This window comes from Perissodus microlepis, chromosome 7 (genome assembly GCF_051167445.1).
Source record: "Perissodus microlepis isolate ML-2025 ecotype Zambia chromosome 7, ASM5116744v1, whole genome shotgun sequence".
Lineage (NCBI taxonomy): Eukaryota > Metazoa > Chordata > Actinopteri > Cichliformes > Cichlidae > Perissodus > Perissodus microlepis.
Window position 1 is genome coordinate 10,226,129 of NC_140467.1, and position 13,514 is coordinate 10,239,642.

A 13,514-nucleotide genomic window follows, 5' to 3' on the forward strand; every position below is an offset into this window, starting at 1 on the left:
AGCAACTCTCCAGCTTCCCTGACATTGATGGAGAATAGGGAGCAGTTTGTAGGTAATACATTGATGTCACTGATTTGTTCAACTTTTGATCTCCACTGAAGGTTTACTAAGCAGCACAGATGGATTAATTAATGAAAGCTTAATGAGTAACACTGTGATGACACACATGCACGCAAAGCAGACTACAGCTTACAAACAGATATATGCAACAAAATGTGCCACACACATGCTAAAAGCCCAACTTACTGGATCACATAAATCTCTTTCCGTCGAAAGAAGAATGAAGAATACCTGGTGGGAGAGAAGTGCTCAGTGAGAGGAAAACAAAAGGCTAAGCGAGCAAATGCAGGTGCTTAAGTTGTGCGGAAGAAATCTGGCTAAATACAACGGAATGTGTGTTATTTTAATATGAAACTCAGCAAAGCATTAGTGCAGGCATACCACAGAGTCAAGGACAGTCCTCATTTAATGTAGATCAGCTGAAAATAGATGACCTCAGTGCAAGGGCACATCAGCTAAGGACTTAGCTGGTACCCTTCTATGCATCTAACTGGAAAATATATTTTAAGTTGCTTGAACTTGTCTCCTGTTGCTGCTGCACCTGCAGCTCCCTTTGCAACCCATCTCCAGTCTATCTCCTCCCTTTAATGCTCTGCCTGACCATATTGCCAAATATAAATTGTTGTAAACTGCAAATGATGTTGAAAATTAAGCTGCCAGGCAAGAGGAAAAAAAGAAGAAGAGGTTTGTGGATGTAGTGATGGAGGACATGCAGAGGGTGGAAGTGACAGATGAGAGGATGCTATGGATAGAGTGACATGGAGGCATTGAGCAGCCAAAAGAAGAAGATGGATATTCTTGTGAGAGAGGTAGTGTGTATAGAGACCTCGTTTCATCACCTAACTTGGGAAGAGAGTCTGGTTACAACAAAGCATGGAAAAGAATCTGTCCTAATGACCGCAATGTGAACTGCGTATGGATATTTTGGTTCACATTTTTTTGCTTGTTTGAAACTTAAAAAGAGTGGTTGACAAACTGTCCTCAGGAACTGCATCCTTTATCAATTGCCTAATTAGAAGAGATAAGTAGCAATTATCCTCTGCAGGGAAGAACTTGTATTTATCTTCTTGTAATTAGGTTCTGTGTTTTAATGCTCGTACACGGTCAACTTTCCCTGAAGACAGACACATTTACTCACCTACATGGACCTCTTTATTTTTGTTTTCTGTTGTGTTTTGTCAGTATGTGGCTGACAGTATTCTTTAAATATTGTGGAAGGAAGGGGTTCACTTAGAGGTTGTTTAAATGGCAAAATCTATTTATGCATCGTTAATGGCCACACTGTAAAAAAAAACATCTTAAAAAAAACGGTAATATTCCGGCAGCTGGGGCGCCAAAATAGTACCGTAAAATAACAGAAAATAACTTCCTCATAAAAATACGGCTATTTCCAGTAATGACAATACAGTTTGTTGCGCTAATTTTACATGGGATCTTGTCTTTTCAAGTGATTTTAAACATTAAATTAGGAACATGTTAATGTGATGAAACAATGAAATTACCTATAAACATGGTCAATGAATGTGGCAATATGAATCATAATACGTAAATGTACAGAAATATACAGTTAACAGTTGGTTTAAATAATAATGGATTGCATGCCCTGGGACAGACTGACAGAGGCGAGGCTGCCATATTGCACCATCGGCCCCTCTGGCCATCACCAGTAGGCGGTAGGTGAAGAGTCTTGACCACGGGCACAATACCGAGAGTGTCCGAGCCGGGGCTCGAACTGGCAACCTTCTGATTACAAGGCGAACTGCCAACTCTTGAGCCACGATCGCCCTAAATAGCAATGATAATAATACTTATGTGATGTAACACAAGCTTATAGGAATCATGTTATATACTTTTCCATAGCATTACATTTGAATTCAACAGTTCGATCTTTCAAATAACGGACAGATATTTGTGAAATCATGATACATTTGTGAATGTATTTTAACAATCTAAATATGCATATGTACAGACAGATACATTTAATAATCATGAAAATTATGTTTTATTACATTACAGTGATTTAACGTTAATTTACATTTGAAATGTGAAATCACAGTCTATTTACGTAACTTTAATGATATTCTAGAAGAACAGAACAAAACTGTAAAATGCACAGTAAAATACTTTTATATTAGGATTTTTTTCCTACAGTGCAGCCATACCCGCGACCTTGTGGTTGTTAGTTCACATTCATTGGCCGATGCTTAGCGTCATGTTATTATGTGTCCCAACATCCAATGGCATGTCACATTGTTTTCATGGCCACACCCTCACCCCAGGTGCAGAGGCCTATTTCTGTTCAGGAATGTTGTGAATACTTTGAGATTCATATTAATTGCAAGTCCTACCTCTACATTTATTTTTTAAAATATATAATTAGCACAGCGTGGCCGTGCAATGTTTTATATGGTTTTTTTTTTAGTTTTTATTCCTATTAATTATATTCTCACTTGTTACCTCTGAATTATTGAATCAGACCTAGATGACATGAAATTTTCAGCAAAATTATAATTCAAATACTCCTTTAATTATTGATTATTCTCATTAATTTTCGATCATTTTATATATTTTTCCATTGTATTACATTTGAATTTAACAGATCATTCTCTCACATGACAGACAAATATTTGTGAAATTATGAGACATTCCTGAATGTATTTTTACAATCTAAATATGCATATGTACAAAAAATATATTTAAAAAACAAGTAAATTGTGTTTTACTATATTTACAGTGATGTTATGTTATTTTACCTTTGACATGTAAAATCACAGTCTACTTATGTAAATTTCATGATATTCTAGAAAGACAGTACAAAACTGTACAATATACAGTAAGATACTTTGACATTACTATTTTTTGGAACAGTGTAGATATATATATATAGAGGATTTACTATTACAAAGCATTTGGCAGTATAGTATATACAGTAACATTTCTGCTTAGTGGACAAACTGCTCTACCTATTAGCTGCTGATTAATGAATCAGATTATAAACCAGTGTTTATACTGCGTACATATTATTTTTCCTCAAGTTTACTGCTATATTCGAACCATCGGTGGCACTCATAAATCATAAACAACAACTAAACCTGAGTTTGATTCTCACCAGATTCAAAATTGCAGCTTGTAAAGGAAGAGCAGCTTGCACCACTTAGTGTCTGCACTCTTGTTTGTGCCAAAGACAAAAAAAAACCCAGTAAAGCTAGATGCTAAATTTGTCTGAGAGGATGGTGGGAGAAAGGAGACAGGAAGACTTGTCTGTTCTGCAGAGAACTGAAGATAAATTATAAAGCCACTTTAGTGCTGCATTGTGTCTCTGTGCTGCTGCTATTTTCTGCACAAACTCTACAACACTAGAAGATTTTGTGCTGACAGGAGCGCACATCAAGTTGGCTGCAGCAAAGGCATTTTTTGTCTTGTTGACTGAGATTTAAGATCGTGTTTGGAGAGGCTAAATTAAGCCTGAAGTCATGTAGTACGCACCCTAATTCAGTTGCCTGAAATGTGCATGTTATATTCGTCAAAGTGACGCTTTTAGATTAAAACTAGCACAAACTTACTGATTGAGTTTTTCTTGTTTTAGCTCCATATCTGCTACGGCGATCAGCTGATCCAGCTTACACTTAGTCTCTATGATCTCTGCCTCTCTGGGCGAATACGTCCCACCTTCCTTTTTACGCTGGTGGATCCTGACATGTCAATAAATCAAACAGGTAAATAATGATACAAATACATGTGTAAAATAAGTGAAGTTTTGTTTTCCAATGATGTAATGCTCAACTAGCCACGATTAAGACTATTAATATATGCAAATGAGTGAGTGTCTTTCGCCATCTTACTTGACTGAGCCACAGATGATGATGATGAGTAACACAGCCAAGAAGAAGGAGAGCAGAACGCCCAGAATTATCTGCTCTTCTCTGGTCAACAGCCCATCGCCTGGAGCTGGAGGGTCACAGAAATGGTCACAGAAAACCCATGAATTGGTAATTAATTTTACAATAAAATGATGCATTAGTAAATTTCCCCATACTCCTTAACAGAGAAGAATTCACAGAATGATAAACATTAATTCAAAAAAAGAAGAGGGCTTTGCCACACAGGTTACCCCTTTCCTTAGTACAGCAGTACCTGTTTTGATATGCTCCGAGTATTCAGAGTCTGTGTATTCCCCGTTGATGTTAGTGGCTCTGAACTTAAACCTGGTAAATATAAGACCACACACAAGACTTTGCATTAGCTTTTACCAACAATAAACATAAAAAAAGTTTTTTTTTTTTTTTTATTTGACTGTGTATGTGGCGCACTCACACATAGACAGAGTTAGGCTTCAAAGGTCCATTGCAGAAATGCTCAGTGTTGTTGCCTGTGCAGTCATTGCTCTTGCCGATCACATATTCTGCAGCAGTTTGGTTGTACCTCTGTGACCAACCATCTCTAAACACACCTCTGAGATGTGCATTCATACTTGAGTCACTGCACGGGGGGTTGGGGAACCCTGAGTCAGTAAAGTAAGGGGCGGGATGATCATAGTACGCGCTCTTCCAGTTGGTCACGTTCTTGTTGTCCTTCACTGTGGCAAGATAAAAGTTAGAGAGGAGAAGAAGTGCAAAGAGGCCAAGTCAAATTTCAGCTGCTTAAGTTTTTACTTGCTTTTTTCTTTGAGGTAGGGACAAAGTAACATAGTGTAAACTCTGATTTAAAACACACACACATACAAAGACAGACGCCCGAGTCGAGTGTATCCAACTAAAAGTGATGGCTGTCAATGTTTTTTAAGAGTCATACCCCCTGACTCGGCCACGATGACCTGAATTTTTGTGATTGGTCCATTGTCGTCACTATAGAAACATGCAGGCATGTGGATGGTGATACTCCTGTGGGTAACCATGGCAACCCCTCCATAGCTCAGCATTGCCTGGGGTTTTTGGGTTGGCTTGGATGGGGCTGAAACACACACATACACATACAAACCACACACATGAGCACACCCAGAAACACACACACACACGTGTGTGCGCAGAAGTTGCGTCTGTGTGAGAAGATGTACTTTTAATCTGCCACATTTACATATATAACACGACAAACAGGCTGGAATAAATGCATAATTAGCACCCATCTAATAATACTGCCAAGATACATTTACTGTATCAGAGCGGCCCTGAATGCCAAGCAATAATACTGTGCACTGGTAGTTTTCTGTCTCACACTATGCTGCACTGCTGCATCAAGAAAGAAAGACTCTGGAGCATTGCAGAGCACAGACAAGACAGACGGGCTTGTACCTTTGATCCCTGTAGTAATCAGGACACGTGAGCTGAGTGGGCTCTTGCCAGCCCCGTTCTTTGCTGAAATCTGCAGTCAGACAAGCACAAGAGAGAAGGGAATACAAAAGTAAGAAAGACCAGCACAGGAGGATTGAAAAGTTTAACAAGTCCAAGCTTTTGGTTGATTGTAGGCTTGGTTGTTTGGCTAGTATAGGTGCGCTGGTGAGATCATAAAGTTCTACAACTGAAGTTTCCCCTTCAGTTGTCTCCTTGTGCATCTTTGAACTGCTCTTAAAGCTTTTAAGTTGCTCCATGGAAGCCCTGTTCTGGCCAAATGTGCTTTTACTTCACCTACAACGTCAAACTTACAGAGCAAGAACCAACTTCTATCTCAAGCTGATCCAAATTTCATTTTGAGAATTATCACCAGTGCTCAGAGTTCCAGCTACAATTTAGAGATGAAGCTGGAGTTTTTTAGAGACAGAGCCCACAGTTTCATAGCCAGAGAGCACATTATCAGTTGAGTTACGAGGCCTGTTAAATTTTTCCACTGGGAATTTTCCAGGAATCGGAGGGAAAACTTTTAGAAGAACTGCGGTGTATGCCAACACGAGTCTGCACCCAAGGGAATGAAAAGACACTTTTGGTCGCAAGTGTACTTTCTTCACTGTAAACTTGCACTACAACCATGATGTTGGATAATCTGAGCCATCTGATGAACCATTTGCACAATACTGTATATTTGTTTTATAATTTTTTGGGGACATTGTTTTTCTTACATGGAGAACTTACACACCGAATCTGAAGTTTGCAATGAAAAGAAAAGAATTCACTTCACACAGCGGTGTGTTTTTTACCTGTAAACTGTAGGTTCGTCCTCCCTTTAGCCCTTCTATTACAGCATCCATCGTGTTATTCTCTTTTTGGATGATGTTAAGGCTAATGTTTCTGACCAGCTGGTCCTTCTCATAGATGTATACAATGTATTCTGTGATGTTTCCATTGGGCTCCTCTGGAGGATTAAAGGTCAACTTCACAGCACGCACTTCCTCTGGGATTACTGAAACTGTCACATTCTTTGGAGGGTCTTTAGGTTCTGGGGTCAGATACAAGACAACAGTATTAATTTGGTCAACTCTAAAGGTGGGCAGAAGGTGGTGCAGGCACTACAATGTGAAGACGTACCCTCCTCCTTTGTTTGAAAGTAAATGGGTCCAATGGCTTTCCCATCACTGCTAGCGTGCTCCAAGTCACCAGTGAAGGCAGTGATAGTCACAGAGTAACGACTGAAAGCCGTCAAGTTAGTAACAACAATGGTCATCAACTCCCCTGGAGCCCTGACTATTGAGATATTCACCCCGGGACCATCCACCTGGCATTACAGGACATTGTATAGAAAAGTTATTAAGTTATACTGGATTGCTTTTATAGCCTTGTACTTAAATTGCTACTGCTTTTTGAAAAATCCTGAACAACATAATACCCTGTTGAGCTGTTCTAAGAATAGCTAACTTTGTTCTACAGTTCATTGGTGACATGCTCATATTTGTGACAAACACAGTCTAACGAGATGACCTGGACAAGATAAGAAGTCAGTCCAGAGAGAACAGCTGGAACGTCCCACGCAATGTGAAAGCTGTTGGAGGTGGAAGTCACTTTCAGGTCACGGGGAGGAGCATCGGGGTCTGAGGAAGGAAATGAGAGAAACACTGAAAACTGAAAAATGAGTGGCTCCGGTTATATGAATCAAACAAGACTAAACAAGATAAGGTAATTAATCTTTTCTTTGTTCTAAATACTGAATTAATGAGCTGAAGACTTTCCTGCATACATTAGTTGTACTTGGCAGGGGAGGTCGAGTATTTCATTTGGCCGGAACATATTAGATAATAAAATTACTGCAGCAATGCAGGACATGTCATTGCAAATGTATTAGGTGTTATAGGTTATTGGCATGACTAACAATTTGAATACTTTAATTGCTAAATCTTAACATGTTTACATTAATAAAAAGGTACTTTTGTTGCATTAGTGTTAACTGATCATTCTTTGGGATTAGCAGGGATCACTTGGTCCACCTCACTTTAAATGCCTTTCCTGTAGTTTTGCAGTTGTTAGATGTCATCATATGTTGTCTTTTAGATTGGCATATAGATTCATTACATGTGCAGTCCAATAAATATCAGTATAATTTCTTATTCAGCTTCTATTTAACCCATTTATACTATAATTATTACTTTTTTGTCTTTCATTTGTCAAACACATGTGTAATAATGATGTTACAACAGCCTTAGTATTTTGGTATTTACTACTTAATTACGCACTGCTAAACTATAATGATATAACATCTAAAGACATCTTTCAGAATAAAACAACTGACCATGCCTGTGTTTGCTCATGTTGCTAATGAAACATCAGACAAGCTGTGTAATTTTGCTGGTACGTCTGAAAACAAATAAGTAATTATTTGTCAAATATTGGTCATGAAGGTCTGACTAAGCGGGAAATCTCTCTGGCTATCTGGCAACACAAAAAGGTCATGTCATCAATGTCATTCCTACTTCCTGCCATGGTGCGTTTATATTTCCACTGTGTATAGTCTCCGACTCCAGCGTTGGTCACAGCAGCAACTTTGAAGCGGTAGTATCTGTATTTAGCCACGGGATGGATTGTGAAGCTTTGTTCCTGTTCTGCATCTGAAGCATTTATCGACACTGTCACATTATGTTCAATGCAATGCAGGGCCAGGTCGTCCTTCGGGGTTGAGGGAGCTTTAACTGATATGCTTGGTTCACAGTTAGCTGAAATCAGCTGTGCAATGATGTGATACTCTTTAAGCAGGCCTGGAACAGAATGTGGTGGAGCCCACTGAAGTGTCACATTGTTAGGTGTGACCTGAGAGATGGTGAGGAATCGAGGGGCAGCAGGAACTGTCAGGAGACAACAAGGTTTAATCAATTATTCACTTGTGGTGGTTATGCAAAATGCAGTACAAGAAGATTTGACTACCTGATTCTGAAAGGGTGGAAGCTGTACAGTTTAATCTGTCTCCTGGTCCTGCAGAGTTTACAGCAGCTACAGAGAGAGCATATTCCTGGTCTGGCGACAGCCCAGTCACTGTGTGCTCTGGTGTATGGGCCTCATGTTTATAGGACTGCTGGTCTACCTCCAATTGAATCTCATAAAAAATGATCTGCCCATTAGGATTGGCAGGAATTTCCCAAGACAACAGAATTGAATCCCAGCTCACTCCTGAGCAAGACAGATTCCCTACAGCGTCAGACACTGCAGACAGAGAAAGACACGAGACAGTGATGTTGTTAACCCAAATCTTAGCTTTCGGTTGATTTTCTTACTAAAGAACTCACAAAATTAACTGTTTATTATTTCATTGAACTTAAAAAGGTTGCAGGTTTTTGGACAGAACACTGAATTATTACTAACGTGCAAATATCTGTATTGACTAACTGCGTCTTTTTTCTTCACTATTAAAGATCTAGAAACATACTTGGTCCAAAAAAAGCGACACTACACGACACAACAAATCAAACCTGTCTAATTATCACATTTCATTTATTATTTTAGTTTCTGTTTGGTAGAATAGCCAGAATTCTTGTTCCAGTTTAACCCATTAACTTCATTAGACGTAGGTTCTGGTCTAGAGACCCCAAAGATCCATAACCAGGGGTCTTGGAAATGTTTTCTTCCCCGTAAGTGGTCCTTGGCCCCAAAAACTAAAGAAAATCCTACAGATTTAAAGGCCGAAAGCTGTTCTTAAGATGCCATCTGATGAATCCAGGGCTTTATTCTTTTGTTCACTACCCAGAGCTCATGACCATAAGTAATGGTAGGAATGTAGATCAACTATACACTCTCTCCTCACTTGTGAACAGGACCCTGAGATGCTTAAACTCCGCCACTTGGGGTGGAGTCCCAGACTCGCTAGGCACTCCACCCTTTTCCAGCTGACTACTACGGTCTCAGACATAGAGTTGCTGATTCTCATTAGAGCCGCTTCACACTTGGCTTCAAACCATCTTATAGCATGCTGGAGGGGCCCACATGATGAGCCCCAAAGAACCACATCATCTGCAAAGAGCAGAGATGCAAATCTGAGGCCAATAAAGTGGAAACCCTTTGCAATTTGGCCATTTCCAGAATTTCTATCCATCCCTTTCATGAAAGTTATAAACAGAATTGGTAAGAAAGAGGAGTCCTGGTTGTAAAGGCAATGAGCTACTGGACATAGTCTCCTCTTCAGCTCTCTGACTTAGACCTTTGGTGAGAGACTGAGGAATGTATTCCTTCTGAAACTAAGGACCACCACCCTGATCTGCCAATCCAGAGGCACTGTGTCTAACATCCATGTGATGCTGCAGAGGCAATGTCAACCAAGACAGCCTTACAACATCCAGGACGAATTACATCCATCCAGGGGCTTGGCCACTGGACAGTTTTTGACTACTTCAGTGACCTCAGCCACAGTGATGGGCAAGTCACTAGACTCTGCTTCCACTACAGTGTGTCACTGAGATTGAGAAGGTCCTTAAAGCATTCTTTCTACTTCCTGACTATCCTCAGGCAAGGTTAGCAGCACTCCATCTCCACTGTATACAAGAAGCTGGGTCCCCTTCCTGAGTCGCCTAACGGGTTGCCAGAATTGCCCCAAGGCCTACTGAAAGCCTTGCTGTATGGCCTCATTTTCTTTTTGCTACTTCTACGGTCACACTCCACTTGGCATCCTGATACAAATCTTATCATCCCAAAAAAACATTCCAAAGCTCTAATTGAGAAAGGAAACCTATATCTGTGTTTACATGTGTCCCTTGTTTGTATACAGTGTATATTTTACCTGACTCATTGGTTGTGAAGGACACAGGGCTGCTGAACTGATTCCCATGGCCCACTCTGGTGAAACTGTTCACACTGATTTCATAGGAGCTGTGGGGCTTGAAGCCTGAGAGATACTCTGTGGTTGATGAACCAGAGGAATTCTGCATTTGTTCCCAGACAAACAAACAAACAGGAAATATATACGATATTAAATCTGACTACTGGAGTGGATAATATGTCTATATCAGCACATATGTGATGGTGAGTTTAAGTGTCATGTTACTGCTCAGTAGCATCTGGAGTGTGAAATTAGCTCCCGCCCATGTGTACTCTTACTGAGTGGGTCCTTGGAGTATGTGTAGGTGTGTGTTATTGTTGTTGTGAGGCTGCTTTCAGTGTGTGAAATTAACAGTACCCGATGTGTGACGGTTTGTGTGATGAGGTCTTGGATCCGAAATCCGTACTTTATCACCACTCCGTTGGGCTCTAGAGGAGGCTCCCAGCTCAGCCACACAGCGACTGCCGTGTGGTTATATATAGTCAGGTTACGGGGAGGAGAGGTGGGACCTGGATCATAAAGTTGGGCAGATAGAGAAGAGAATATTACGTTTCTGCCATCCCACTATAATCATTTAAACTCTTCTTTCAAACTAACCGCTTTCATCGCTGTGCAGCTGCAGCAGCAGACTAGGCCCCGAGCCTTTACGAGTTGCGGCCGTAATCGTGAGATTGTAAGCTGTGTATGGAAGTAGGTTAGTGAGGACGAACGAGGTGTTGGGGGTATGTGTTGTGTTGGTGCCCTCCAGGCCAACAAGAATCAGGGCATACTCTGTTATCTCCCCATTGGCCTCCAGAGGGCGTTGCCAGACCACACCGATGGAAGACGAAGACAGGTTCTTGGTGGACACCAACAACGGAGCAGAACTAGGAACTAAAGGGAAACACGCCCGCACACATGTCAGTGCCACAACAAATGCATAAAGACATATTGCATGGGTGAATATCTGTGAATAAACTCACTGTCATCATCTGTTCTCAGGTACATTGTGCTTGTATGGTTGTAGGCAGGGCCAGCAGTAGTTGCTGGGGTAACAGTCAGCACATAAGGGAAATATTTCCTGAGTTTGGTGAACAGGAAGATGTTGTCAGTTGTGGTGTGCTTTATGGTCTTGTTGACAGCTGGACCCCTTTGGTTGGAGATGTTTGGAACGATGCCTGCCTCCTGTAAGGTGAGCAGGTAGTAGGGGCGTCCGTTTGGCTCCAGAGGAGGGTCCCAGCTCACTATGATTACCGTGGAGCTGAAGATCTGTGCCGTCAAGTTTTGGACCGAGTCACCTGGCACTAAAGAATGAGACAAGAAGAATAGTGTTACTATTATTAATTTCCACTGGCACGAGTGATTGAAACTCTATGCCCTTACTGTGAGTTTACGTTTGAGTGCGGAATCAAATTGGGCATCAATCAATGCCCTGAGACTTAAAAATGAAGTCATCATAATGATCATCATCATCATCAACTTTCAGGGTGATTGTAATTAGCAAAAAAATAGCACATCAAGAACAATACAGCATAACATTAATTTGGCAGCACAGGAAAACAGGAACAAAGCAAAATCAAACAGTAAACATACACAAAACAATGCACGATTAACAAGACTTCATTTTGAACTACAGAGGCTCTTAGAAAAGAAATTTACAAACTGAAAATTAAGGAATGAAAGGGAGAGAGATGAAGTGATACTCATCCTGCTTATGGTGTCAGGTCCTCTAGAAAGAGTAAAAAGAAAAAAGGGGTGGGGAGATAGATGAAGGAGACAGAGGACAGAAAAAAACAGAGAGATCTGCAAGATGAATGAGTGGATGTTAGGGGCCGGATGTGTGTGAGGGTCTGAGCCCAGGGGAGTAAACCCCTGCTGGGCTTAGCTGTGCGGGAGAGACAAGGTGCCCTGGAGGTCCGGCGACTGGCTGAGAGTGGAGCAGCTAGAGCATAGGCAGAGATACAGAGTCAGTGTGAGCAGTGATTATTCAGAGGCACAGAATACACGACAAGCAAAATATCAGTTTGTGAATAAGTCTGTAGTTGCTGTCTGCACCGTTTTTTTTGAAAATCACATAAAAACAAAGAGCTTTAAAAGGCTGAAATACTAAAATGCAACAAAATATTTGCATATGCATAAATGCAAATTCAAGGACTGTAGTGTGAACTAATATGAACTTCCTCAAAGCTCATCAAACTCAGTTGAATCTCTGTGCCAACAAATTTTAAGTGTTTCTGCGTTTCTCCCTTTTTATAATCCCTAACATTTTTCATCATGCTGTCATAACTGGCTGTCTTCAAAGCGCAGTGTCACAGGTGGTCATTTTTTTTATCTCCTTTCACGGATACTGAAAGCTATTTTCAATCACAGCGTTTTTATGTAATTTTTTTTCAAGTTGAAGAGCTCTGAAAAAAAGAGTGCAGACCTGCCCTCCGGTGAGACTCTTAATCATCGCATGCAATTATTATCCAGCTTCCCGAGTAGTATTTTATGTGTATGTGTATTTACTTTATCCTCGTTTATACTGCGTTTGTGTGTGCGTGTGTCTGACTGACCGTCCTCTGGTAATAACAGGATTAAGGGCTCGGAATGGACCCCTCCATCACCCTGCACAGTGCTGGATGCCATCCAGAAGGTGTAGTTATTGCCCCCAATCAGCCCAGTCAGAATGTAGGAGAGACGTGAGTCAGGAGAGGTGTGGGAATATAAGTCTGAAACAGGAACTGTCTGTGGAGAAAAAGATGTGTCAGGCTTAATTTCACAGCCTGAAAAATGCATTTCAGCGAGAGCAAAATATATACTGTTACAAATCAGGTGCAATACATTTCATCAGGAAGCAAGTTTGCCCTGCATTTTTTCACTTTTTGGCTACTGTTTACATGGGTAGTGGAATGACCTGTAAGCACAGCTATCATTCAGTTCACATTTTTTACACATTCTAGGACAAATTCATGTAATTGTTAAAAAATACCATGAAACACATATTACTTAAACATTTTTGTAGCCTAACTTGTGGTAAATTTTTGTGACTGATAGTGTCCTAAAACATCTGAGAGTATAAGAGCAGGGAGAAGGTGTAAGAGAGCCTGGAGAGGTTGAGCTATGGATTGGAAAGAAGTGGAATGGGAGTCACTAGAAGCAAGACGGATAATGTGTGATGTGTGAATGAGAGGGAGACGGGTGGAAACGAATAGTGATGGTGGATGGATTTAAATACCTGAGGTTAACCATTCAAAGTAATGGACAGTGTACAAGAAAGGTGAAGAAAAGTGTGTATGCAGGGTAGAGTGAAGACGAGTATCAAGGGTGATGTG

At 40.7% G+C, this 13,514-nt stretch overlaps 1 protein-coding gene across 3 annotated transcripts in view; it reads right to left on the reverse strand.

Annotated features, from left to right (window-relative positions):
* Nucleotides 1-13,514, reverse strand: part of ptprq (protein tyrosine phosphatase receptor type Q) — a 48,015-nt gene that overhangs the window by 11,512 nt on the left and 22,989 nt on the right. Inside the window, exons 37-53 of one of the 3 annotated variants that reach the window (XM_084933322.1) lie at nucleotides 12,756-12,927; nucleotides 11,184-11,504; nucleotides 10,819-11,094; nucleotides 10,579-10,730; nucleotides 10,183-10,324; nucleotides 8,340-8,615; nucleotides 7,892-8,260; nucleotides 6,906-7,015; nucleotides 6,516-6,702; nucleotides 6,188-6,426; nucleotides 5,349-5,418; nucleotides 4,852-5,010; nucleotides 4,375-4,636; nucleotides 4,195-4,265; nucleotides 3,903-4,008; nucleotides 3,624-3,752; nucleotides 247-291 (exon numbers count right to left, since the gene is read on the reverse strand). In XM_084933322.1, the coding sequence (XP_084789448.1) occupies nucleotides 247-291; nucleotides 3,624-3,752; nucleotides 3,903-4,008; nucleotides 4,195-4,265; nucleotides 4,375-4,636; nucleotides 4,852-5,010; nucleotides 5,349-5,418; nucleotides 6,188-6,426; nucleotides 6,516-6,702; nucleotides 6,906-7,015; nucleotides 7,892-8,260; nucleotides 8,340-8,615; nucleotides 10,183-10,324; nucleotides 10,579-10,730; nucleotides 10,819-11,094; nucleotides 11,184-11,504; nucleotides 12,756-12,927 (3,086 nt within the window). The remainder of the gene's footprint in view (nucleotides 1-246; nucleotides 292-3,623; nucleotides 3,753-3,902; nucleotides 4,009-4,194; nucleotides 4,266-4,374; nucleotides 4,637-4,851; nucleotides 5,011-5,348; nucleotides 5,419-6,187; nucleotides 6,427-6,515; nucleotides 6,703-6,905; nucleotides 7,016-7,891; nucleotides 8,261-8,339; nucleotides 8,616-10,182; nucleotides 10,325-10,578; nucleotides 10,731-10,818; nucleotides 11,095-11,183; nucleotides 11,505-12,755; nucleotides 12,928-13,514) is intronic. The other 2 variants (XM_084933320.1, XM_084933321.1) reach the window with 2 other exon arrangements.